General features: G+C 67.1%; 2 protein-coding genes across 2 annotated transcripts; both read left to right on the top strand.

Moving 5' to 3' along the window:
- The first annotated feature begins 130 nt into the window (after nt 1-130).
- Nucleotides 131-7,673, top strand: SYPL2 (synaptophysin like 2). Its single transcript, XM_054176567.1, has 6 exons — nt 131-272; nt 1,212-1,283; nt 3,657-3,781; nt 5,195-5,390; nt 6,105-6,296; nt 7,542-7,673. Exons 1-6 carry the CDS (start codon nt 222-224, stop codon nt 7,671-7,673), a joined length of 768 nt encoding a protein of 255 aa, XP_054032542.1. The 5' UTR covers nt 131-221.
- Nucleotides 7,674-10,528: 2,855 nt separating this feature from the next.
- On the top strand, nt 10,529-26,969 carry ATXN7L2 (ataxin 7 like 2). The gene is given in 14 exon segments (XM_054176303.1): nt 10,529-10,647; nt 12,302-12,376; nt 15,139-15,243; nt 15,368-15,563; nt 16,272-16,552; nt 18,549-18,631; nt 18,731-18,966; nt 19,132-19,315; nt 19,506-19,627; nt 22,662-22,695; nt 22,697-23,199; nt 23,255-23,615; nt 25,356-25,454; nt 26,964-26,969. Coding segments are annotated over 14 exon segments (2,379 nt in total). The 5' UTR covers nt 10,529-10,553.
- The last annotated feature ends 184 nt before the right edge of the window (nt 26,970-27,153 follow it).

Here is a 27,153-nt window from a genome sequence, read left to right on the forward strand (position 1 = left end):
GCGACACAGGGAGACTAACTGAGGGTCGAACGGGAGGAGGCACCGAGGGGGCGGGAGAACGGACTGTCCCAAAGGGGAAGTGTCCGGGGGCGGCCTTTACCGGGGGGGCGGAGCGGTGCTGCCCGCCCCGGGGGCGGTGGGGGTGCCCCGGTGGCGGCTCTGACAGCGGAGCGGTCTCCCAGTGGGTGGTGGAGGTAATACCGACCGCCCCCGGCCCGGCCATGTCGGAGCCCGGTACCACCGCCACCAGTGACAAAGCGCTCCGGCTCCAGGTATGACTCCGGTGTGATCCCCTCCTCTCCTCTTCCTCCCCGGTGACCGGGACAGTCTCCCTCCTCGGTAGCCCGGCGCAATTCCCCGAGACAGCTCTCGATGCAATTCTCGGTCCCCCAATACAACTCCCGCTGCAATCCACCCACCGGTGTTCCGGTGCGACCCCCGGTGCAGTGTCCCGGCGCAACTCTCCGCTGTTCCGGTGCCGGGGGCTGGTGTAGCCCCCCCGCCCAAGAGTCCCGAGGCAATTCCTCGCCCGGGACAACTCCCGGTGCAGCCACGCGGTCCTGTGTTGCAACCCCCCGGGCCCCCGGGACTACGCCTCTCAGGAACAGCTCTTTCGGGGACCCTCAGAGCTGTCCCAGGTGTCCCCAGCCCCCCAGGTCAGCCCGCCGGTCCCCCGGAGCAACCCCCGGTGTCCCCGTTCGCTCGGGGTGCAGCTCTCCGGGACGGAGCAGCCCCTCGGAGCAGCCCCCCGCAAGTCCTCCGAAGCAGCCCATGGCGTAGCCATCGGTAATCCCCTATCGCCCGGAACAGCAGCGGTGCCCCCCCCGGGCCACCGGAGCAGCTCCCCGTCCGGTGCAGCGCTTCGGAGCAGTCCCCACGTTCCCCCGGAGCAGCCTCCCGTGTAGCCCCTGGCTACCCGCAAAGTAGCACTCGGTGCCTCCGGCTCCCCCGGGGGCAGCACCCCGGTCTCCCCGAGCGGCCCCCGGTGCGACCCCCCCGCTCCCTCAGAGCAACCCCCGGTGCCCCCCCCCGGTCCCCCGTTGCAGTCCTCGGCGCAACCCCTGGGTATTCCAGAGCAGCACCCGGTGCCTCCCGGTCCGCCGTTGAAGCCCCCTAGTGCCCCCCGGGGCATTTCCCGGTGCACCTCCCGCAGCACCCCGGTGCAGCCCCCGGTTCCCCGGTGCCCTCCAGTCCCCTCTCTCTCCTCGCAGGAGAGAGTCCTGGCCGGGGTGCGCTGGGGTCGTCTCCTCGAGCCCCTGGGCTTCATCAAGGTGCTGGAATGGGTGAGTGTCCCCCCCCCCGCCGTCAGTGTGTCCCCCCCCGCCGTCAGTGTGTCCCCCCCCGCCGTCAGTGTGTCCCCCCCTTCCCCGGGCTGTGTGAGTGTCCCCATCCCGGACCTGCTCCCCGGCTCCAGGCTCCCCCATCCCGGGCCCAGCCCCTTCCCCAGCACCCCTGAGTGTTGCTCCCAAGGACCCCTCCCCAGCCCCCCCCCCCCCCCCCCATTTGGGGCTCCCTCATTGCTTCTCTAAAGCTTCCCTGGGACAAGGGGACCCTGAAGACCACCCCGAGGGTGAGAGGACCCTGGACCCCCCCCCCCCAGCCCCTTCTGAAGCCTCTCCTTCCCCACAGGGACCCCAATCTGGACAGGTCCGGGGCTGGGGCCCCCAGCCGCCTGTATTCAGGCCCTGTGTGTCCCCCCCGCGGGTGACCTTGAGCAGGTGGCTTCCCCCAGCCACCCCAGAGGGGACAGTGACATGGGGGGGGGGGCGGGTCCCCAACTTTCCCACCGGCTTGGGGGGCGGGGGGGGAACAGTGAAGAGGGGTGGGTGGGGGGAGAGGGGTAGGGGTCAGTGGACTTCAGGGAAGGGGGACCCTGGGGGCGGGGGGGGGAGCCCGCGGCCATGTCCCGGCCGTGCCATGAGCGGCTCCGGGATTGTGTTTCAGGATGGCATTTCGGTGGCACGGCCGCGCCGGGGCCGAGGGGCTCCCGCCGGGCGCCGGGGCCGAGGGGCTCCCGCCGGGCACCGGGACCGAGGGGCTCCCGCCGGGCGCCGGGACCGAGGGGCTCCCGCCGGGCACCGGGACCGAGGGGCTCCCGCCGGGCACCGGGACCGAGGGGCTCCCGCCGGGCACCGGCGCTGGGCAAACTGGAGCAGGGGGGGAGGGAGGGGGCTGAGCCCCGCGGGGGTGAGGCTGGCCCCCTGTGGGGGCCTTCTCCCCATCCCACCGTGCTGTGGGTGATGCCAGCCAGGAGGGTACTGGGCACCCGGTGCCGGTGGGGGCAGGATGAGGAGAAGTGAGTTCAGGATCAGAGCTCACCAGGGGGTTGCAGGATCAGTGCCCACCAGTGGGGCTCAGGATCAGTGCTCACCAGGGAGGCTCAGGATCAGTGCCCACCAGTGGGGCTCAGGATCAGTGCCCACCAGTGGGGCTCAGGATCAGTGCTCACCAGGGAGGCTCAGGATCAGTGCTCACCAGTGGGGCTCAGGATCAGTGCTCACCAGGGAGGCTCAGGATCAGTGCCCAGCAGTAAGTGCAGGATCAGAGCTCACCAGTGAGGCTGAAGATCAGTGCCCAGCAGTGGGGTGCAGGATCAGTGCCCAGCAATGGGGTGCAGGATCAGTGCCCAGCAGTAGGTGCAGGATCAGAGCCCATGAGCAGGTGCAGGACAAGACCCGCCCCACAGTGGGTTGCAGGATCAGTGTCCAGCAGTGGGTTCAGGATCAGTGCCCAGCAGTAGGTGCAGGATCAGAGCCCATGAGCAGGTGCAGGACAAGACCCGCCCCACAGTGGGTTCAGGATCAGTGCCCAGCAGTGGGTTCAGGATCAGTGTCCAGCAGTGGGTGCAGGACCAGAGCCCAGCAGTGGGGTGCAGGACCAGAGCTCACCAGTGGGGTTCAGGATCAGTGCCCACCAGTGGGGCTCAGGATCGGTGCTCACCAGTGAGGCTGAAGATCAGAGCCCAGCAGTGGGGTGCAGGATCAGTGCCCAGCAGTGGGGTGCAGGATCAGGCCCTGGGTGTACAGCCCAGCCCCAAACCCAAACCTGGAGGCCAACCTGCTCCTGCTTCCTCGCTGGGTGCCAGCCGTGGCTCTGCCCATCCCCGTGGCACCAGACCTGGCTGCTCCCTTTCCCCCAGGATGAGTTACTGGAAAGCTGGTTGGGAACCGATGTGTTCCCAGCACCCTGCGCTGGTCACAGGAGCAGCTCAGCACCACAAAGGGCTCAACACGGCGCCGGTGTCATCCCCCCTCCCCCAGCGAGGGGACTGATGGCAGCAGGATGACCCTGGGGGTCCCTCCACGGTGGCGCTCCCAGCTTGCCGGAAACCCTCTGCAGCGCTCAGCACCCTGCCCAAATATCAGGGGGGCGAGGAGGAGGAGGACGTTGGCCTCGCTGCCCAACCCCCCCGCGGTGCCCCCCACCACTGCCCCACTCGTCCCCCCGCGCCCGGGGCAGCCCCGCTCGGCGCTGGCACCGGAGGCTGACAGCTGCGGGGGGTGGCAGCTCGCCCTGCGGTGACTCAGCGCCCGCGGGGTGCGACCCCCTGCCCGGGTTCATGCCACCCGAGGCTGCGAGGGGGTGGTCCCGAGGGGCTCCCGCAGGGTCCTGGAGCCCTCTCCCCACCCCCCCAGCCAGCAGCTCCTCTCCCGCAGCTCTTTGCCATCTTCGCCTTCGGGGCCTGCGGCTCCTTCAGCGGCGAGACCGGAGCGACGGTGAGGTGTGAAGGCGACGCCCCGGAGATGAGTGCCATCGCCGTGCAGTTCGGGTACCCCTTCAGGTAAGGGGCAACCCCCCCCCCCCGAAACCCCCACCCCAGCGCCACAGGGAACTCGAGAGGGGGACGCTGACTGAGCCCCCCCCGCGGTGCTGGGAGCGGGGCCACGGCCCTGGACCAGCTGCACCCTGGCACCGTGGGGCATCCCTGGCACCCGAGGCCATCCAGATGCCAGCCGGGGAAAGATGAAAGGATACTTGGGATCCCTGTGGAGGGCAGGATGGAGCTGGGCCAGCCCCGAGCTGTGGGTTTAACCCCTTCCTTTCACCACTGCTCCCGTGCTGGGCACTGCACTGAGGCAGAGGGGCCAGATCCTGCCCCAGCAGTGGGTCCGTGCCCGGGAGGGCAGCCCACGGTGGTCACTTCCCCCATGCCCAGCAGCCTCTCCATCTCCAGAGGGGTTGTTTTGGGGCTGGCAGAGCCATCTCTGCTGCCCTACTCACTCCCAGGGGACCAGCCCAGCATGCTTGCTTCACCCCCATCCTCATCATCCCCTCACCTGGGTGACCACCCCCAGCATGCTTACTTCACCCTCATCCTCATCATCCCCTCCTTACCTGGGTGACCACCCCCAGCATGCTTACTTCACCCCCATCCTCATCATCCTCTCCTTACCTGGTTCACCATCCCCAGCATGCTTACTTCACCCTCATCATCCCCTCCTTACCTGGGTGACCATCCCCAGCATGCTTACTTCACCCTCATCCTCATCATCCTCTCCTTACCTGGGTGACCATCCCCAGCATGCTTACTTCACCCCCATCCTCATCATCCCCTCCTTACCTGGGTGACCATCCCCAGCATGCTTACTTCACCCCCATCCTCATCATCCCCTCCTTACCTGGGTGACCATCCCCAGCATGCTTACTTCACCCCCATCCTCATCATCCCCTCCTTACCTGGGTGACCACCCCCAGCATGCTTGCTTCACCCCCATCCTCATCATCCCCTCCTTACCTGGGTGACCATCCCCAGCATGCTTACTTCACCACCACCCCAGCAAGGTTTCCCTCCCCCATCCCCATTGCCCTCCCCAGCCCCATGGCACCACCCCAGCAAGGTTTCCCTCCCCCATCCCCATTGCCCTCCCCTGCCCCATGGCACCACCCCAGCAAGGTTTCCCTCCCCCAGCCCCATTGCCCTCCCCTGCCCCATGGCACCACCCCAGCAAGGTTTCCCTCCCCCCATCCTCGCTGCCCTCATAGTCCCACTCCATCTTTGGGGGACCATCACCTCCAACCCTGGAGGATCACCCCAGGGTGGTTATATCCCCATTGTCCCCCTCCACCCCAGGGTGGTTACTTTGGCCATCACCCAGAGGATCCCACTCCAGCCCCGTGGCAAGGTTTCCCTCCCTCCCCTCCCCCAGCCCCATCCTGTGGCCCAGCCCCCAGCTGCCCCCTCCCTCTGGCCCAGGTTGTATCAGATCCCCTTCTCGGCGCCGGACTGCGCGGGGGAGTCGCAGACCCTGCACCTCGTGGGGGACTTCTCCGCCCCTGCCGAGTTCTTCGTGACCCTGGGGGTCTTCTCCTTCCTCTACGCCATGGTGGCCTTGGTGCTCTACCTGCGCTTCCATTCCCTCTACAGCGAGAACAAGAAGCTGCCCTTCGCGGTAGGGCTGCCCGCGGCCCCTGGCGGGGGGATGGGAGGAGGGGGCGGGCTGGGGGAGCGGGGGGAGTGTCTTTTGGGGGTGATGGGGGCGGAGGGGTGGGGGGTTGGAGGGGGGGGGGGGGATGTTCTGGGGTGCACTGGGGGGGTGGAGTGTTTTGGGGATGGGCGGGGGGGGTGATGTGTCTTGGGGGTGGGCTGGGGGAGTGTCTTTTGGAGGTGAGGGGGGTGGGATGGGGGGGCGGGGGTGGTGTTTTTTGGGGGCTGGTGTGTTTGGGGGGGGTGGGCTGGGAGGATGTTCTGGGGGTGTTGTGTTTTGGGGATGGGCTGGGAGGGGGGGCTGGTTTTGAGGGTGTTTTGGGGGGTGGTGTGTTTTGGGGGTGCTCTGGGGGCTGTTTTGGGGGTGGGCTGGGAGGGGGTGTGTGGTTTTGGGGGGTGGGTTGGGGGGTGGTGTGTTTTGGGGGTGCTCTGGGGGCTGTTTTGGGGGTGGGCTGGGAGGGGGTGTGTGGTTTTGGGGGGTGGGTTGGGGGGTGGTGTGTTTTGGGGGTGCTCTGGGAGGGGGTGTGTGGTTTTGGGGGTGGGTTGAGGGGGTGGGCTGTTTTGGGGGTGCGCTGGGGGTGGGGTGTTTTAGGGGTGGGCTGGGGGGGGGTGTGGGCTGCTTTGGGGGTGGGGGCTGGGGGCTGAGCCCGGTGTGTGTGTCCCCCCCGACCCCCGGCAGGATTTCTGCGTCACCCTCTGCTTCGCCTTCCTCTGGCTGGTGGCGGCGGCGGCCTGGGGCAAGGGGCTGAGCGACGTCAAGGCGGCCACTCGCCCCTCCAGCCTGCTGGCCGCCATGGCGGTGTGCCAGGGCCCCGACGTCACCTGCAGCGCGGGCACCACGCCCGCCATGGGGCTGGCCAACATCTCCGTGGTGAGCCGCGGGGCCGGAGGGCGGCCGGGGCCGTGCAGGGGAGGGGGGCGGCCGCGGGGGGGCGCCGCCGAGAGCGGGGAGGACGCGGTGTCGGGGGGGGGGCGTGGGAAAGGCGTGGAGAGCGCGGGGGGGGGCACGGGGGGGGGCACGGGGGTGGGCACGGGGGTGCATTGGGTGCGTGGGATGTGTAGGGGCGGGGGGGGTGCATGGGGCACGTGGGACACAGGTGCATGAGACACATGGGACACAGGTACATGGGACACAGGTACATGAGACACAGGTGCATGGGAGACATGGGACACAGGTACATGGGAGACATGGGACACAGGTACATGGGACACATGGGACACAGGTACATGGGGCACAGGTACATGGGACACGGGACACAGGTACATGGGGCACAGGTACATGGGAGACGTGGGACACAGGTACATGGGAGACATGGGACACAGGTGCATGGGACACATGGGACACAGGTACATGGGGCACATGGGACACAGGTACATGGGGCACAGGTACATGGGACACATGGGGTACACAGGGTACATGGGGCACAGGTACATGGGACATGTGTGACAGGTACATGAGACATATGGGGTGCACAGGGTACATGGGAGACATGGGACACAGGTACATGAGACACATGGGACACATGGGATACATGTACATGGAAGACATGGGACAGGGACATGGGACACATGGGACACAGGTACATGGGACACAGGTACATGGGACACAGGTACATGGGACACATGGGGTGCACAGGGTACATGAGACACAGGTACATGGGACACAGGGTACATGAGACACATGGGGTACACAGGGTACATGGAAGACATGGGACAGGGACATGGGACACATGGGACACATGGGACACATGGGACACAGGTACATGGGAGATATGGGACACATGGGGTGCATGGAAGATAGGGAACACATGGGACAGGCACATGGGACACATTGGACACATGGGACGCAGGTACATGGGACACATGGGGTGCATGGGACATGTGGGGTACATGGGGTATGTGGGGTACCTGGGACACATGGGAAGCATGGGGTACGTGGGGTGCCTGGGGTATGTGGGGTACATGAGAGACACATGGGACACATGGGGTACATGGGGGACACGTGGGGGACACATGGGACAGGTGGGGGACGTGTGGCACACGTGACACCCGAGGCAGGTGTGTGACCCGGGGCTCCCCCCGGGCTGTCCCCGCGGGGTCCCTCCTGTCCCTGCAGCTCTTCGGCTTCCTCAACTTCCTGCTGTGGGCTGGGAACTGCTGGTTCGTGCTGCAGGAGACCCAGTGGCGGGCGCAGGCGGCACCCCAGGGCCCCGACGCCGCCGAGCAGGGTGCCGTCGACAAGCAGTAGCGCCCGTGGGTGCCCCCGGGACCCCGCTGCCGCCGAGCAGCGTGCCCTCGGCAAGCGACGGCGCCCGTGGGTGCCGCTCGTCCCCCCGGAGCCCAGCGCCGCTGAGCAGGGTGCCCCCAACGCGCGGTGCCACCTATGGGTGCCACCTGTCACCCGAGGCCTTGCCGAGCAGAGGGCCATCGACAAGCGGCAGCGCCGATGGGTGCCACCTGGCCCCTTCAGGAGCACCCATGGGTGCCACCCATCCCCTGCAACCCCGCTGAGCAGGGTGCCATCGACAAGCAGTAGCACCCATGGGTGCCCCTCACCCCCTACAGTAACACCCATGGGTGCTTCCCGTCCTGTGAATTGGCACCCATGGGTGCCCCTCATCCCCTACAGTAACACCCATGGGTGCTCCCCATCCTGTGAATTAGCACCCATGGGTGCTTCCCATCCTGTGAATTAGCACCCATGGGTGCCCCTCATCCCCTACAGTAACACCCATGGGTGCTTTCCATCCTGTGAATTAGCACCCATGGGTGCTTCACATCCTGTGAATTAGCACCCATGGGTGCCCCTCATCCCCTCAATAAGCACCCATGTGTGCCTCTCACCCCTACAGTAACACCCATGGGTGCCCCCCACCCCGTGATTTAGCACCCATGGATAGCCCCATCCCCTGAATAAGCACCCATGGGTGCCCCGATCCCCTGCAGTAGCACCCATGGGTGCCACCTGTCCCCCAGGACCTCGCGCCGGCCGCCAGCAGGGGGCAGGGTGCCGCAGGCCGCGGGGGTGTGGGTGCTATAGAGGGGGACATGGCACCCCGGAACTGGGCTGTCTGTAGGGGGTCTGCGTACCCCAGGGAGCCCCACGCTGTATGGGGGGCAGGGGGAGACTCTGTGTGGGGCACATAAAGTCCGGGGTACCAGCTCTATATGGGGGGGCCCAGAGCCCCTGAGTCTGCCTCTGTGTGGGGGGAGAATGCAGCCCCTGGGTGCAAGGAGCTTTATATAGGGGGGAATGCAGCCCCTGGGTGTAAAGAGCTTTATATAGAGGTGAATGCAGCCCCTGGGTGCAAGGAGCTTTATATAGGGGGGAATGCAGCCCCTGGGTGCAAGGAGCTTTATATAGGGGGGAATGCAGCCCCTGGGTGCAAGGAGCTTTATATAAGGGGGAATGCAGCCCCTGGGTGTAAAGAGCTTTATATAGAGGTGAATGCAGCCCCTGGGAGCAAGGAGCTTTATATAGAGGTGAATGCAGCCCCTGGGTGTAAAGAGCTTTATATAGGGGGGAATGCAGCCCCTGGGCGCAAGGAGCTTTATATAGGGGGGAATGCAGCCCCTGGGTGCAAGGAGCTTTATATAGGGGGGAATGCAGCCCCTGGGTGTCAGGAGCTTTATATAGGGGGGAATGCAGCCCCTGGGTGCAAGGAGCTTTATATAGGGGGGAATGCAGCCCCTGGGTGTAAAGAGCTTTATATAGGGGGGAATGCAGCCCCTGGGTGTAAAGAGCTTTATATAGGGGGGAATGCAGCCCCTGGGTGCAAGGAGCTTTATATAGGGGGGAATGCAGCCCCTGGGTGCAAGGAGCTTTATATAGGGGGGAATGCAGCCCCTGGGTGCAAGGAGCTTTATATAGGGGGGAATGCAGCCCCTGGGTGCAAGGAGCTTTATATAGGGGGGAATGCAGCCCCTGGGTGTCAGGAGCTTTATATAGGGGTGAATGCAGCCGTGGGTGTAAGGAGCTGTATGTAGGGGCGAAATCAGCCCCTGGGTGTAAGGAGCTTTATACAGGGGTGAATGCAGCCCCTGGGTGCAAGGAGCTTTATATAGGGGGGAATGCAGCCCCTGGGTGTAAAGAGCTTTATATAGGGGGGAATGCAGCCCCTGGGTGTCAGGAGCTTTATATAGGGGTGAATGCAGCCGTGGGTGTAAGGAGCTGTATGTAGGGGCGAAATCAGCCCCTGGGGGTCAGGAGCTTTATACAGGGGTGAATGCAGCCCCTGGGTGCAAGGAGGTTTCTACAGCGGGCTATAGGCTGTACGCAGCCCCTGGGCACCAGGAGCCTTATACAGGGGCTGTAGGTAGCCCTTGGGCATCCTGCCCCCGAGGCTGAGTTTCTCCCAGGGCTGCCCAGCTCTCCGTGGGGCACTCCTGCGCCCCAGGCCCCATAGAACACCCCCGGGGCCCCAGCCCCCCTCTGGCGCCCCCAGCTGCCAGTCCCTGCAGCGCTGTGTGCCCCCCGCAGGGGTACAGGGACCCCAGCGCTGCACAGGGAGCATAGGGAACCCCGGGTCCCCCACATCTGTATCACGATATGGCCCCCCAGCCTCTCTATCGGTCTATGGATGCCCCTAACCCCTATATCACGATATAGACCCCAATCCCTATAGCAGAGTACGACCCCCTCCAACGCCTCTATCATGACATAGCCACCGCCCCCAGCCCCCATATCACGATATGGACCCCAATCCCTACAGCATTATATGACCCCTCCAGCCCCTGTATCACGATATAGCCACCGCCCAGCCCCTCTATCACGATGTAGCCATCCCCCCAAGCCCCTGTGTCATGATATAGCCACCCCCCCCTCGGCCCTGTATCGCGATATAGCCATCCCCCCCCCCCCCCGAGCTGCCATATCACGATATGGATCTCCAGTCCCGACAGCTGGCTGTGGACCCCCCCCCAGCCCCGCTGGCAGCCCGGTGCCGGTGCCGGGCGGGGCTGCCTGCGGGACTACACCGCCCGTGGTGCCGCGGGGCGGGCGGGGGCGCGCGGCGCATGCGCGGGGGCGCGCACGGGGCGGGGGCGGCGGCGGCAGCAGCGGCGGCGGCCGCCGTTGGGGGGGGGGGGAGGGGGGGGCGCGCTCGCTCCCGCGGCGGCGGCGGCGGCGATGGCGGCGGAGCGGCGGCTGCTGCCCAGCCTGGACGAGTTCGCGGGGCAGAGCTGGAGCGCCTGGGTGGAGCGGGCCGGGCCCGCCGAGCCGGGTGAGGGGCGGCGGCGGCGGGGGGGGGGGGGGGCGGGGGGAACCGGGAGGGGGGGGGTGACCGGCGGGGGGAGCAGCGAACGGGGCCGCGCCCGCCGCCCCCCGGTCCTAGCGCCGCCGAGCGGCAGGAGGGCAGCGGGAGCGGAGCAGCGGGCACCGGGCGTATTGCGCCGGGCACTGGGAAACGGGCACCGGGAAGCGGGCATCCTGCGCTGGGCAGCGGGAAATGGGCACGGGGAACTGGGCACCGCGCATCGGGCACCGGGCGTCTTGCACCGGGAACCGGGCATCCGGCGCTGGGAACCGGGCAGCAGGAGTGGGGCATCCCACGCTGGGCAGCGGGAAATGGGCACTGGGAAGTGGGCATCCTGCAGCGGGAGCTGGGCAGCAGGGAGAGAGCAGCCGGCACTGGGCAGCCCACACCTGGCACCGGGAGCTGGGCAGCGGGCAGCAGGAGCAGGGCAGCCCACACCTGGCACCAGGACATGGGCATCCTGCACTGGGCACCGGGAAATGGGCACAGGGAGCTGGGCATCCTGCGCTGGGCATCCTGGACTGGACGCTGGGAACAGGGCAGCAGGAGAGCTGTGCCCAGTGCAGGGTGCCTGGCACTGGGAGCTGGACAGTGGGAACCAGGCAGCTGGCACTGGGCACTCAGCACTGGAAACTGGGCATCCAGAACCAGGCAGCCAGAGCTGGCACTGGGCACCCCAGGTGCCAGGTATCCCTGGGTGCAGTGGGCACTAGGTAGCCTGGAGCAGGAAGTGGGTAGCCAAGCCTGGCAACCAATTTGCCACCCAGGCTGGGCAGAGGATGCCAGGTGCCCAGGATGGGCACCAGGTGGTATGGCATGGCTGGGTGGGCCTGGGTGCCCAGTATGACACGGCTGGATGGAACTGGGCACCAGGTGTGGCATAGCTTGATAGGAGTGGAGGTGGACTGGGCACCCAGTATGGCACTGGGCACCCAATATAGCACAGCCAGGCAGGAGTGGGTGCCCAGTGTGGCACTGTCAGACAGCATGTCCTGGATGGCATGGTCAGACTGGACTGGGTGCCCAGTATGGCATGGCCAGACAGGACTGGGGTTGAACTGGGCACCCAGACTGGCACTGCTGGCTGGGACTGGGCACCCAGTAGAGGAGAGCTGAGCGGGACTGGGTGTCCAGTTTGGTGCTGCTGGATGGCACTGGGCACCCAGACTGGCACAGCTGGCCTGGTGCCCACCAGTTGCCCCACAGCAGATTCCACGGCAGCTGGTTGGGTCTGGGCCACCACTGGGCACAGCTGGGATGCCCCCAAGGGTGTCCCTGGGGTGTCCCAAGGGTGTCCCTAGGGTGTCCCAGGGGTGTGCCAAGGGTATCCCAAGGGTGTCCCAGAGGTGTGCCAAGGGTATCCCAAGGGTGTGCCAGGGGTATCCCAGGGGTGTGCCAGGGGTATCCCAGGGGTGTGCCAGGGTGTGCCATCCCGGTGGGGCAGGGCTGGGAGGGGTTGGGTCACTGTGGGGCCAAGCCTGCTCCCGGGATGGATCCATCCCAGTTTGGTTGTCCTGGGCACGGTGCCGGTGCCAGGGAGGACTCAGCTGCTGGATGTGGCCCAGGGCAGGCCCAGGTTGTCCCTGTGCCAACCCCGCTGAAGGGCTTCTGTCCCTGGCAGGAGCTGGGCAGGAGCTGGAGGAGGGAGGGAAGAGCAGCAGCAAGAAGCTGGAGGCCATGACCCTGATCAAGGAAGGTGAGTGCCAGGGCTGGGGCACACCCCTGGGCATTGGGCTCTGCCAGGCTGTGCTGAGCTGTGCCAAGCTGTGCCCAGCTGGTGTGAGCTGTGTCAAGCTGTGCTGAGCTGGTGTGAGCTGTGCCAAGCCATGCCAGGCTGTGCTGAGCTGTGCCAAGCTGTGCCCAGCTGGTGTGAGCTGTGTCAAGCTGTGCTGAGCTGGTGTGAGCTGTGCCAAGCCATGCCAGGCTGTGCTGAGCTGTGCTGAGCTGTGCCCAGCTGGTGTGAGCTGTGTCAAGCTGTGCTGAGCTGGTGTGAGCTGTGCCAAGCCATGCCAGGCTGTGCTGAGCTGTGCCGAGCTGTGCCCAGCTGGTGTGAGCTGTGTCAAGCTGTGCTGAGCTGGTGTGAGCTGTGCCAAGCCATGCCAGGCTGTGCTGAGCTGCGCCAAGCTGTGCCCAGCTGGTGTGAGCTGTGTCAAGCTGTGCTGAGCCGGTGTGAGCTGTGCCAAGCCATGCCAGGCTGTGCTGAGCTGTGCTGAGCTGTGCCCAGCTGGTGTGAGCTGTGTCAAGCTGTGCTGAGCCGGTGTGAGCTGTGCCAAGCCATGCCAGGCTGTGCTGAGCTGTGCTGAGCTGTGCCCAGCTGGTGTGAGCTGTGTCAAGCTGTGCTGAGCTGGTGTGAGCTGTGCCAAGCCATGCCAGGCTGTGCTGAGCTGTGCTGAGCTGTGCCCAGCTGGTGTGAGCTGTGTCAAGCTGTGCTGAGCTGGTGTGAGCTGTGCCAAGCCATGCCAGGCTGTGCTGAGCTGTGCTGAGCTGTGCCCAGCTGGTGTGAGCTGTGTCAAGCTGTGCTGAGCTGGTGTGAGCTGTGCCAAGCCATGCCAGGCTGTGCTGAGCTGTGCCCAGCTGGTGTGAGCTGTGTCAAGCTGTGCTGAGCCGGTGTGAGCCATAGTGAGCTGTACCAAGCTATGCCAAGCTGTGCTGAGCTGGTGTGAACTGTGCCAAGCTGTGCCCAGCTGGTGTGAGCTGTGCCAAGCTGTGCTGAGCCGGTGTGAGCCACACTGAGCTGTGCCAAGCCGTGCCAGGCTGTGCTGAGCTGTGCCCAGCTGGTGTGAGCTGTGCCAAGCTCTGCTGAGCCGGTGTGAGCCACACTGAGCTGTACCAAGCTGTGCCAAGCTGTGCTGAGCTGGTGTGAGCCACACCAAGCTGTGCCGAGCTGTGCCAAGCTGGTGTGAGCCATACCAAGCTGTGCTGAGCCAGTGTGAGCTGTGCCAAGCCATGCCCAGCTGTGCTGAGCTGGTGTGAGCCATACCAAGCTGTGCCACGGTGTGCTGAGCCAGTGTGAGCTGTGCCAAGCTGCTCTGAGCTGGTGTGAGCCATACTAAGCTGTGCCAAGCCATGCCAAGTTGCACTGAGCTGGTGTGAGCCATAGAGAGCTGTGCCAAGCTGTGCCAAGCTATTCTGAGCTGGTGTGAGCCATACCAAGCTGTGCTGAGCCAGTGTGAGCTGTGCCAAGCCATGCCAAGCTGCTCTGAGCTGGTGTGAGCTGTACTAAGCTGTGCCAAGCTGTGGTGAGCTAGTGTGAGCTGTGCCAAGCCATGCCAAGCTGCTCTGAGCTGGTGTGAGCCATACCAAGCCGTGCCAAGCTGCTCTGAGCTGGTGTGAGCCATACCAAGCCGTGCCAAGCTGTGGTGAGCTGGTGTGAGCCATACCAAGCTGTGCCAAGCTATGCTGAGCCAGTGTGAGCCATACCAAGCTGTGCCAAGCTGCTCTGAGCTGGTGTGAGCTATAGAGAGCTGTGCCAAGCTGTGCAAACTGCACTGAGCTGCTGTGAGCCATACCAAGCTGTGCTGAGCTGGTGTGAGCTGTGCCAAGCCATGCCAAGCTGCTCTGATCTGGTGTGAGCCATACCAAGCTGTGCTGAGCCGGTGTGAGCTGTGCCAAGCCATGCCAAGCTGCACTGAGCTGGTGTGAGCCATACCAAGCCGTGCCAAGCTGGTGTGAGCCATACAGAGCTGTGCCAAGCTGGTGTGAGCTGGTGTGAACCATACCAAGCTGTGCCAAGCTGTGCTGAGCCAGTGTGAGCTGTGCCAAGCCATGCCAAGCTGTACTGAGCTGGTGTGAGCTGTACTAAGCTGTGCTAAGCCATGCCGAGTTGCACTGAGCTGGTGTGAGCCGTAGAGAGCTGTGCCAAGCTGTGCCAAGCTGCTCTGAGCTGGTGTGAGCCATAGAGAGCTGTACCAAGCTGTTCTGAGCTGGTGTGAGCCATGCCAAACTGTGCCAAGCTGGTGTGAGCCATACCAAGCTGTGCCAAGCTGTGCTGAGCTGGTGTGAGCCATACCAAACTGTGCCAAGCTGGTGTGAGCCATACCAAGCTGCTCTGACCTGGTGTGAGCCATACCAAGCTGTGCCAAGCTGCTCTGAGCTGGTGTGAGCCATACCAAGCCATGCCAAGCTGTGCTGAGCTGGTGTGAGCCATACCAAGCTGTGCCAAGCTGTGCCAAGCTGTGCTGAGCTGGTGTGAGCCATACCAAGCTGTGCCAAGCTGTGCTGAGCTGGTGTGAGCCATACCAAGCTGTGCCAAGCTGTTCTGAGCTGGTGTGAGCCATACCAAGCTGTGCCAAGCTGTGCTGAGCTGGTGTGTGCCATACAGAGCTGTGCTGAGCTGGTATGAGCTGTGCCATGCCATGCCAAGCTGCTCTGAGCTGGTGTGAGCCATCCCAAGCCGTGCCAAGCTGTGCCAAGCTGGTGTGAGCCCTGCCAAGCCCTTGCCCACCTCTGCCCCCGCAGACATGAACATCTTTGGGCACTGCCCTGCGCACGATGACTTCTACCTGGTGGTTTGCAACCACTGCAGCCAGGTGGTGAAGCCCCAGGCCTTCCAGAAGCACTGCGGTGAGTGGCACCCCGGGCACCGCCGTGCCCCCCCGGCGCCGGCCCTTCGGGTGCCGCCCCGCAGCGGTGGGCACCGCCCCCCCGTGGGTTTTGCCCCCCCCGTGCCACCCTCCCGTCCCGGCAGAGCGCCGCCACGGCCCCCTCAGCAAGCTGTACGCCCGCGCCGCCGCCGCCGCCACCGCCGCCCGCTGCCACGGCGCCGTCAACGGGCAGCCGGTGCCCGCCGGGACCCCTGGCACGGCCAAGGCGCTGCGGGAGAAGCCAGCAGGTGCCCGCGGGCGAGTCCAGCCCCTGCCCGAGCGGCCGGACAAGGACCTCTGGTGAGGGTTGGCACCGCTGGCCCTGCCCTTTCCCTGCCATGGCACCGCTAGCTCTGCCCTGTCCGTGCCATGGCACCCCTGGCCCTGCCCTTTCCATGCCATGGCACCCCTGGTGCTGTCCTTTCCCTGCCATGGCACCCCTGGCCCTGCCCTTTCCCTGCTATGGTACCCCTGGCCCTGCCCTTTCCTTGCCATGGTACTGCTAGCTCTGCCCTTTCCGTGCCATGGCACCCCTGGTGCTGCCCTTTCCACCCCATGGCACCCCTCGTTGTGCCCTTTCCGTGCTATGGCACCCCTGGTTGTGCCCATTCCATGCCATGGCACCCCTGGCCCTGCCCTTTCCGTGCCATGGCACCCCTGGCCCTGCCCTTTCCACCCCGTGGCACCCCTGGTGCTGCCCTTTCCACGCCATGGCACCGCTGGTGCTGCCCTTTCCTTGCCATGGCACCCCTGGCCCTGCCCTTTCCACCCCGTGGCACCGCTGGTGCTGCCCTTTCCTTGCCATGGCACCCCTGGCCCTGCCCTTTCCACCCCGTGGCACCCCTGGTGCTGCCTTTTCTATGCCATGGCACCCCGGTTGTGCCCTTTCCATCCCATGGCACCCCTGGCCCTGCCCTTTCCACGCCATGGCGCCGCTGGTGCTGCCCTTTCCGTGCCCTGGCACCGCCTCTGAACGCCCCCTCCCTCCCCTCCCCCCCTCTCCCCCAGCCTGTTCGTGCCAGTGGTCAACCTGGAGAAGATTCCCAGCATTCCCAAGGCGGATGGGCACGGGCTCAAGGTGCCCCCCAGGGCCGTGCCCAGCAGCTCCAGGGAGCCCTCGGGGAAAGCCGTGGCCGCCGCGGTGCCCACGGAGCCGCCGGTGCCAGCCGGGCCGGGGGGGGGCCTGGCGCTGCCCGGCCCTGCCTGCCAGCCGGAGCCGCTGCCTGCCCCGGGGGAGAGGGACGCGGCGGGCACCAAGGCACCCCCCAGGTCCCACAAGAAGCTGGCACGTGAGTGCCCCTCTCTGCCTTGCCAAGCACAGGGGGAGGGCAGCAGCCCAGTGCCCAGGTGGCACCGGCTCCCTGCCTGGCACCGGCTCCCTGCCTGGCACCGGCTCCCTGCCTGGCGTCCCAGTGCCGGCAGCTCGGGGGCAGGGTCCGGCAGCGGGGAGGGTCCCGAGGGGGCATCTCCTCCTTTCCTTTGCCCCTGCAGGTGCCAGTCTCAGCCAACAGTGCCGGCTGGCGCTAGCTGGTGCCCCCAGTGGGTGTTGGCAGGGGTAGGGGGTGGGTGCCAGGCTCGATCCCCCCCCCCCCTCCCCACCTCTCGTGTGCCCCCCTCCCAGAGCTGGGAGCTGGGCAGAGAGCTGTGGGCACCAGCGATGCCACAGCAGGACCCAGGCTGGGGGGGATGGGGGGGGGGGGGCTCACCCCAGGGCAGGAGGTGAAAGTTGGGGGTGGGCAGGAGTCGGTGCCACCCCCCCCCAGAGGAGGACGCTCAGGGGTGGGGTTTGTGCCCCCCTGACTCACCCCAAGGCCGGGGGGGGGGCAGGACTGGCACCCAGCAGCCAGTGGTGGTCCCAGTTGGATTGGGGGCCCCCCCTTTGACCCCCCCCGAGCTGCCAGCCCCTCCCCCCCCCCCATGCCACCTTCCACACCAAACCTCAACCAGTCGGGGGGGGGGGTGGGGGGGGCACTGGGGGCTGGTGCTGGGTGCCAGGGGTGCTGGCATGGGGTGGAGGAGGGGTACCTGGGGGGGGGGGGAGAGGGGGGATTCGGGGGGGGGGGGGCAGTGTCACCCCTTCCTGCCTGAACTGGGGGGGGGGGGGGAGGTCGTTGGGAGGATGAAGGAAGGGGAGTGGGGACGTGGGGGGGAGGGGGTCCCCATTTCATTCCCTTCCGACCTGAACTGGGGGGGGGCAATGTGAGGGAGCTGGGATTTGACAGGGGGTGTCCCCAATTGAATCAGGAAGGATGGGGGGGGGCAGGGATGGGAGAGGAGATTTGGGGGGGGGGGCAGGGATGGGAGATTTGGGGGGGGACAGGGTTGGGGGTGGAAATTGGGGGGCAGGGATGGGAGAGGAGATTTGGGGGGGGGGGGCAGGGATGGGAGATTTGGGGGGGGACAGGGTTGGGGGTGGAAATTGGGGGGCAGGGATGGGAGAGGAGATTTGGGGGGGGGGGGGGCAGGGATGGGAGATTTGGGGGGGGCCAGGGATGGGGGTGGGAATTGGGGGGCAGGGATGGGAGAGGAGATTTGGGGCGGGGCAGGGATGGGAGAGTTGGGGGGGGGACAGGGATGGGGGTGGGAATTGGGGGGCAGGGATGGGAGAGGAGATTTGGGGGAGGGGCAGGGATGGGAGATTTGGGGGGGGACAGGGATGGGGGTGGGAATTGGGGGGCAGGGATGGGAGAGGAGATTTGGGGGGGATGGGAGTGGATTTGGGGGGGGAACAAAGATGGGAGTGGAAATTGGGGGCCAGGGATGGGAGTGGAGGTTTGGGGGGGTCAGGGATGGGAGTAGTTTGGGGGGGGGGGCACAGGGATGTGAGTGGATATTTGGGGGGGACACAGGGATGGGAGTGGATTTTGGGGGGGGGGTCACAGGGATGGGAGTGGATTTGGGGGGGGGTCACAGGGATGGGAGTGGATTTTGGGGGGGGGTCACAGGGATGGGAGTGGATTTTGGGGGGGGGGTCACAGGGATGGGAGTGGATATTTGGGGGGGGTCACAGGGATGGGAGTGGATTTGGGAGGGGGCACAGGGATGGGAGTGGATTTTGGGGGGGGTCTCTCATTTTACTGGGAGAGCCAGGGTGGGGAAGCAGAGCTTTGGGTGCCTCCCATCTCACCCCCTTCCAGACCCCTGCCTCTGGGGGGGGGGTCAGAAGGGTTCCCCACCTTTCCTCACCCCAATATAGCCAGGACCCACCCCCCCCCCGGCAGAGACCCTCCCTCCCCCTGCAGCGACCCTTCCCCTCCCCCCCACCTTGCCCTGCTGTGCCTGCAGGCAAGGAGTGTGACCTGAACCGGCAGTGCGGGGTGCTGAACCCCGACACCAAGAAGATCTGCACTCGCCTGCTGACCTGCAAGGTACTGCTCGTGGTATTTTGGGGGGGGCTGGGGGGGGGTCGGCTGGGTGTTTTTCCGACCCTCTGACCCCCCCCGTCCCCTCCCCTCCCCCCGTCCCAGATCCACTCCGTGCACCAGCGCCGGGAGGTGCAGGGCCGCGCCAAGGACTTCGACGTGCTGGTGGCGGAGCTCAAGGCCAGCTCCCGCAAAGGGGAGCCCCCAAAAGAGAGGAGCCCCCCCGGGAAGGAAGCTGGGCCCCCCCAGCCTCCGCAGGACCCCTCCTCGCTTCCCCAGCCCCTGGCGGGGCCCCCTCCGTGCCGAGCCAAGCAGCCTCACCCCCTCTGCCCCCTCCCCAGGTGAGCGGCTGGGGAGTGGGGGATCGAGGGGGTGGGGGGTCACACACACACGCCCGCACGCACGACCCCCCCCCCAGATTGAGCACCCCCAGACTGGGCACCTCCGAAATCCCTCACCCCATGTCGTCCCCTTTCCCCCCCCCCCCCCCCCAACCTGTGCCGCAGGACTCAGCTCTCCTCCGACAGCGACCCCGAGGACGCTCCGGCTGCCTCCGGGGAGGGGGCTCTGGGGGTGTTCCCCTTCCCCCTGCCCAAGGGGGGGAACCGGGTGTCGAGTGAGGAGAGCGAGGAAGAGGGGGGCAGCGAGGAGCCCCCCCGGCCGCCCACCCGCCCCCCCCGGCCCCAGGCGGTGAGTAAGGAGGGGACCCCCCCCCCCCCCCACTACCAACACCCGGGCTGGGTCGGATGGATTGAGACCCCCCCCCAGCCCCACCACGAACCCCACGGCTGGCTGGGGCTCGTTGCTGGGGGAGGTGGGAGGGGGGGGTTGGAGAGGGGGAGGTGGTGGTGACCCTTGTGCGTGCCCCCCCCCCCCAAAGTTCTGCACCTTCGGGAGCCGCCTGGTGAGCCCTGGCTGCTACGTCTTCAACCGGAGGCTGGATCGGTTCTGCTCCGCCCTGGGCTCCATGCTGGAGAGGCATCTCAGCTCCCACATGTGGAGGTCAGGGGGGCACTGGGGGCGGGGGGCCGGCACGGGGAGGGGGCCCCGGGGGGGCACTAAGGGCTGGGGGGTTGCTGCTGGGTGCCAGGGTGCAAAATCACCCAGCCCCGAGGGGCAGTTTGTCCTCCCCGAGGTCCTGGCACAGGGTGGAGAGAAGGGACCTGGATTGAGGGGGGAGAGGGGGAGTGGAGATTTGGGGGGAGGGGGCTCTGGAGGAGAAGGGGGAGCACAGGGAAGGGGCACTGGGGGGGCACTAAGGGCTGGGGGGCTGCTGCTGGGAGCCAGGGTGCAAAATCACCCAGCCCCGAGGGGCAGTTTGTCCTCTCCGAGGTCCTGGCACAGGGTGGAGAGAAGGGACCTGGATTGAGGGGGGAGAGGGGGAGTGGGGATGGGGGGAGGGGGGCTCTGGAGGAGAAGGGGGAGCACAGGGAAGGGGCACTGGGGGGGCACTAAGGGCTGGGGGGCTGCTGCTGGGTGCCAGGGTGCAAAATCACCCAGCCCCGAGAGGCAGTTTGTCCTCTCCGAGGTCCTGGCACAGGGTGGAGGGAAGGGACCTGGATTGAAGGGGGGAGAGGGGGAGTGGGGATGGGGGGGGGCTCTGGAGGAGGAGGGGGCACGGGGAAGGGGCACTGGGGGGGCACTAAGGGCTGGGGGGCTGCTGCTGGGAGCCAGGGTGCAAAATCACCCAGCCCCGAGGGGCAGTTTGTCCTCTCCGAGGTCCTGGCACAGGGTGGAGGGAAGGGACCTGAATTGAGGGGGGAGAGGGGGAGTGGGGATGGGGGGAGGGGGGCTCTGGAGGAGGAGGGGGCACGGGGAGGGGGCACTAGGGGGGCACTAAGCATTGGGGGCTGCTGCTGGGTACCAGGGTGCAAAATCAACCAACCCTGAGGGGCAGTTTGTCCTCCCCGAGGTCCTGGCACAGGGTGGAGGGAAGGGAGCTGGATTGAAGGGGGGAGAGGGGGAGTGGGGATGGGGGGAGGGGGGAATGGGAATTTGGGGGGGAGGGATGGGGGAGTGTGACCCCTCCCTGCCTGAACATGGGGAGGATGCAGGGAGGGGAGCAGGGATTTGGGGGGGGGGGGTGTGTCCCATTTCACTCCTTTCCCACCCAAACAGGGGGACAAGGTGAGGATGCAGGGGTGGGAGTGGGGATTTGGGGGGGGGTCCTGCCTCACCCCTTCCCACCTGAACCAGGAATGATGGGGGGGGGGGAGGGGAGAGGGATGGGAGAGAGGATTTTGGGGAGTCCCTATTTCACCTCCTTCCTACCTGGAAGTAAGGATTTGGGGGGGGGGAGGAGAGGGAAGGGAGTGGGGATGAGGGGGAGGGATGGGGGAGGGATGGGAGTGGGGATGAGGGAGGGAAGGATGGGAGTAGGGATTGGGGGGGAGGGATGGGAGTGGGGATGAGGGGGGGAGGGATGGGAGTGGGGATTTGGGGGTGGGGGTGGAAGTGGGGATTGAGGGGGAGGAATAGGGGTGGGGATTGTGGGGGAGGGATGGGAGTAGGGATGAGGGGGGAAGGGATGGGAGTGGGGATTTGGGGGGGTAGGATGGGATTGGGGATTGGGGGAGGGATGGGAGTAGGGATTTGGGGGGGGGGGGGTGGGAGTGGGGATTTGGGGGGGTAGGATGGGAGTGAGGATTGGGAGGAGGCAGGGATAGGAGTGGGGATTGGGGGGGGAGGGATGGGATGGGGACTGGGGGAGGGATGGGAGTAGGGATGAGGGGGGAAGGGATGGGAGTGGGGATTTGGGGGGGTAGGATGGGATTGGGGATTGGGGGAGGGATGGGAGTGGGGATTGGGGGGGGAGGGATGGGATAGGGACTGGGGGAGGGATGGGAGTGGGGATTGGGGGGGGGAGGGATGGGATGGGGATTGGGGGAGGGATGGGAGTGGGGATTGGGGGGGGGAGGGATGGGATGGGGATTGGGGGAGGGATGGGAGTGGGGATTGGGGGGGGAGGGATGGGATAGGGATTGGGGGAGGGATGGGAGTGGGGATTGGGGGGGGGAGGGATGGGATGGGGATTGGGGGAGGGATGGGAGTGGGGATTGGGGGAGGGATGGGAGTGGAGATTGGGGGGGGAGGGATGGGATAGGGACTGGGGGAGGGATGGGAGTGGGGATGGGGGGGGGGAGGGATGGGATGGGGATTGGGGGAGGGATGGGAGTGGGGATTGGGGGGGGAGGGATGGGATAGGGACTGGGGGAGGGATGGGAGTGGGGATTGGGGGGGGAGGGATGGGATAGGGACTGGGGGAGGGATGGGAGTGGGGATTGGGGGGGGGAGGGATGGGATGGGGATTGGGGGAGGGATGGGAGTGGGGATTGGGGGGGGAGGGATGGGATAGGGACTGGGGGAGGGATGGGAGTGGGGATTGGGGGGGGAGGGATGGGATAGGGACTGGGGGAGGGATGGGAGTGGGGATTGGGGGGGGGAGGGATGGGATGGGGGGTGGGGGAGGGGTGGGAGTGGGGATTGGGGGGGGAGGGATGGGATAGGGACTGGGGGAGGGATGGGAGTGGGGATTGGGGGGGGGGAGGGATGGGATGGGGACTGGGGGAGGGATGGGAGTGGGGATTTGGGGGCGGGGGGGGGAAGGGGGTGGGCATTTGGGGGGTGTCATTTCACCCCCTTCCCATCTGAACTGAGGTGGGGACAAGGTGGGGAAGCAGAGCTGGGAGCTGGGGGGGTCCTGTCTCACCCCTCCCCACGTGAAGCAGGAAGGAAGAGGGGGGGGTCCCACCTTGCTCCTCCCCACCTGAATTAGGAAGGATGGGAGGAGGGGGCAGGAGTGGGAGCAAGATCTGGGGGGGGGGGGGGGTCCCATCTCATCCCTCTTCACCTGGACTGGGGGGGGATGTGGCAGGGATAGAAGCAGGTATTTGGGGGGGGGGGAGGGGGTCTCATCTCGCCCCCACCACACTTCAATCTGGGGGGGGGGGGGGCGAGTGCACACGAGGAGGCAAGGACTGGAGTGGGGGGGAGGGGATGAGGGTCCCATCTCATCCTCCCCCCTCCCTTCCCACAGGAAGATCCCTCCAGCTGCCGAGCCCCCTCTGCACAGCCCCCCGCCCCCCCCCCAGCCCTGCCGCCCCCACCTGTGGCCTCACCACCAGGACCCCCTCACCCCCACCACGGACCTCATCCTCCTCCTCCTCCTCCTCCTCAGCAGTGCCCCTGCGGGAAGGCAGGGTCCCCACCGTGGGGTCCCCCCCGGCAGCAGCCGCCTGCAGCCAGCCCGAGTGTGGCGGGGGGGGCAGCCAGTCCATCACCTCCCCCCTGCCCGCCAACACCCCCTCCCCCTCCTTCAGCAAGTTGCCTTCCACCAAGGCCAGCAAAGCCTCCCGAGCTCGGGAAGCTGCCGGGGGTGGGGGCAGGGGTGGGGGTGGGGGTGGGGCCGGGGGGGGGACGGACCCCGACACCCGCAAACGAAAGCCCCCCCTCACCCCCGGCTGCCCCCCCTACAAACGGACCTGTCCGGGTGACGGGGGCAAGAATAAACCCCCCAGCTGCCAGGCTTTGCCCCCCCCCGGCAAGACGAAACCCACCCCTGCGGCTTCTCCATCCTCCTCCTCCTCCTCCTCCGCCGCCCCCACCTCTCCCCCCGCCCCCCCCCCCCAACTCCGCCATCCTCAACGGCACCACGCGGGTCAAGCGGCTCCCCCCTCCCTCCTCCCTGGACTGCCGGGCCCCCCCCGTTGCCACCACCGTGGACCCCCGAGGTTCGCCGCTGCACGGCCCGCCGGGGGTCCCGCCGGGGGTCCCGGCGCCGCCTCGGTGCCTCTCCGATGACGAAGTGAAGAAGCGCAAGAACTCCGCCACCTACTGCCGGCCCCTCAAGCCCAAGCCTGTGCCGCCCCCTCCCCCGGCCGGGCCCCCCCAGCCGCCCCCCGCCTCCGCGCCCCCCGACTCCGCTGGCTCCATCAGGAGGAAGAAGCCGGCGACCCCCCCGGGCTTCGAGGAGAAGCGAAGCGCCCTGAAGGTAAGGGCTGGGCTGGGGGGGAGGGAGGGAGGGGTCCCGGCTGAGGTGGGAGGGGGTGTTTGGGGGGGCTCCTGAGGGGGCGCAGGGGCCGGGAAGGGGAATGGGGGGGACCCCACCAGGGCCGCTGGCACTCCCAGGGGGGACGGTGGGAGCCACCTTCCCCCGGGGCTTTGGGGCTGCTTGTGGGGGCCCACGGCCCCAGGGGCACTCTGGGCCCCGGGGGGGAGACCACCGTGAGGGCAACGTGGTCTCAGTAAGGGGGGGGCCAGGAGGACAGCTGGGCCTCAGGTGAGTGGCACCGTGGGGGACCCCCAGGGGATGGCAACGGCTTAGGCTGGGGACACCATGGGGACCCCGTGGGGGTGGCAATGGCTTAGCTTGGGGACCCCCTGGGGGTGGCAGTGTCCTGGGCAAGGGACACCATGGGGACCCCCTGGGGATGGCAGTGGCTTAGGCTGGGGACACCATGGGGACCCCCTGGGGCTGGCTGTGTCCTGGGCAAGGGACACCATGGGGACCCCCTGGGGATGGCAGTGGCTTAGGCTGGGGACACCATGGGGACCCCCTGGGGGTGGCAATGGCTTAGGTTGGGGACACCATGGGGACCCCCTGGGGTTGGCTGTGTCCTGGGCAGGGGACACCATGGGGACCCCCTGGGGGTGGCAATGGCTTAGGTTGGGGACACCATGGGGACCCCCTGGGGTTGGCTGTGTCCTGAGCAGGGGACACCATGGGGACCCCCTGGGGATGGCAATGTCATAGGTTGGGGACACCATGGGGACCCCCTGGGGATGGCCATGGCTTAGGTTGGGGACACCATGGGGACCCCCTGGGGGTGGCAATGGCTTAGGTTGGGGACACCATGGGGACCCCCTGGGGTTGGCTGTGTCCTGGGCAGGGGACACCATGGGGACCCCCTGGGGTTGGCTGTGTCCTGGGCAGGGGACACCATGGGGACCCCCTGGGGATGGCAATGTCATAGGTTGGGGACACCATGGGGACCCCCTGGGGATGGCAGTGGCTTAGGTTGGGGACACCATGGGGACCCCTTGGGGATGGCCATGGCTTAGGTTGGGGACACCATGGGGACCCCCTGGGGATGGCTGTGTCCTGGGCAAGGGACACCATGGAGACCCCCTGGGGATGGCTGTGTCCTGGGCAGGGGACACCATGGAGACCCCCTGGGGATGGCAATGGCTTAGGTTGGGGACACCATGGGGACCCCCTGGGGATGGCAATGTCATAGGTTGGGGACACCATGGGGACCCCCTGGGGCTGGCTGTGCCCTGGGCAAGGGACACCCTGGGCACTCTCTGAGTACCCCCTGGCCTGGGGGAGGGGGCTCTGGGGGACGCTGTGCTCTTGGGTGACGAGTGGTGGCTGCTCTGGGGGGGGGGGGGGTTGCTGTGGAGCAGGTAGGGGACCCCCCGGGGACCCCCTGGGGCTGCGAGCAGGGGGCGCTGGGCTGGGGGGCAGGGTCGGGATGCTGTGGGGACCCTCTGGTGGCCTGGCTGCGGCTGGGAGGTGTGGAGCCTCTGCTAGGGGCTGCTGGGGGTGCTCTTGACCCTGGGGGTGGGTGAGGGGACACCCCGGGGCTGGGGTCAAGGCCCCCCTCTTGTCCCTGGGGTCACTCCCCACGGCTGATCCCACATCTCCTGTCCCACAGTCCAAAGCCCATTAACGCTGGGGCCGCCTGGGCCAACCCCCACCCCCCACCCCCCCACCCCCACCCCTCACCAGGCACAGGTCCCCTTGGGGTGCCGGGAAGCCCCCACTGGATACCACCGAGAAACTGAGGAGAGGGGAAGGGGGGGTGGGGGCGCAGAGAAGCCCCCCCGGGTCCTACCCCACCCCCCCCAAGGAAACCAGAAGGAGAAGAAGAAGAAGAAGGAAGAAGGAGAACCTGCAGAAAATACCTCAAGACTCTCAGTTCTGTTCTCTTGCTGCTAACCCAACCCCTCCCCCACCCCCCCCCCCCAACCCCCCCCCCCCCCCCCGGCAACCCAGGTGGCCACAGCCGGGATTCGGAGGGGGAGGGGAGGGGAGGGTTGGGGAGGGGAAGGGGGGGGGGGGGGGGGGCCCGGCCACCAGGCGACCACCGGGGCCACCAGGAGGCCACCCCCGAGGCCAACCCCCCCTCCCCCCCCTCCGCCCCCCCCTCCCCTCCCCCCCCCCCCCCCCCCCCCGCCCGCGGGTATTTATAAGAATTATTGTTGGCTTTTGTTTCCTTTTGTAAGAAAAACCACAAAAAAAAAAACCCAGAAAGGGGGGAAAAAAAAAACCTCCAAACCAACCCAAAGTGAAGATGGAGGGGGGGGGGAAACGGGGGGGGGGGATCTGGGGCGGGAGGGGTGGTCCCCGGGAGCCCTGCGAGGGCACCAGAGGGGCTGGGGTGGCCCCAAGCCATTAGCGGTAGCAGGGGATGGGGGAGGGGGGGGGGGAGGGAGTGAGGGCCCCCCCCCGGGGATGAGGGCAGAAGGGGGGGATAGGGGTGGTCTGGGATGGGGTAATCCCCCCCCGCCGGGAGGATATTAGGAGCTGGGGGGGGCACAGAAGTGGCCCGGGATGGGTTGGTCCCCCCAGGGGTGACAGCAGGGGCTGGGGGGGCACAGGGGTGGCCCTGGATGGATGACCCCCCCCCCGGGATGACAGCAAGGGCTGGCGGGGCACAGGGGTCGCCTGGGATGGGTTGGTCCCCCCAGGGATGACAGCAGGGGCTGGGGGGCACAGGGGTGGCCCGGGATGGGTTGGTCCCCCCAGGGGTGACAGCAAGGGCTGGGGGGGCACAGGGGTGGCCCGGGATGGGTTGGCCCCCCCCAGGGGTGACAGCAGGGGCTGGGGGGGCACAGGGGTGGCCCGGGATGGGTTGGTCCCCCCAGGGGTGACAGCAGGGGCTGGGGGGGCACAGGGGTGGCCCGGGATGGGTTGGTCCCCCCCAGGGATGACAGCAGGGGCTGGGGGGGCACAGAGGTGGCCCGGGATGGGTTGGCCCCCCCAGGGGTGACAGCAGGGGCTGGGGGGGCACAGGGGTGGCCTGGGATGAGGTAATCCCTCCCCCCCCCCGGGAGGATATTAGGAGCCCTGGATTGGTTCCCCCCCAGGAATGACAGCAGGGGCTGGGGGGCATAGGGGGTGGCCTGGCATGGGGTAATCCTCACCCCCCCCGGGAGGACATTAGGAGCTGGGGGGGGCACAGGGGTGGCCCTGGATGGATGTCCCCCCGGGATGACAGCAGGGGCTGGGGGGCATAGGGGTGGCCTGGCATGGGGTAATCCTCACCCCCCCCCGGGAGGACATTAGGAGCTGGGGGGGGCACAGGGGTGGCCCGGGATGGGTTGCCCCCCCCAGGGTTGACAGCAAGGGCTGGGGGGGATAGGGGTGGCCCGGGATGGATGACCCCCCCCGGGATGACAGCAGGGGTTGGGGCACAAAGGTTACCCCGGATGGAGTGACCCTACCCCCGCCCCCCCCCCCCAAGGGAGGGCAGCATTGGACTGGAGGGGACAGAGGTGGCCCTGGCGGAGGTGACTTCCCCCAG

Source organism: Dryobates pubescens, chromosome 35, assembly GCF_014839835.1.
Source record: "Dryobates pubescens isolate bDryPub1 chromosome 35, bDryPub1.pri, whole genome shotgun sequence".
Classification (NCBI taxonomy): Eukaryota; Metazoa; Chordata; class Aves; order Piciformes; family Picidae; genus Dryobates; species Dryobates pubescens.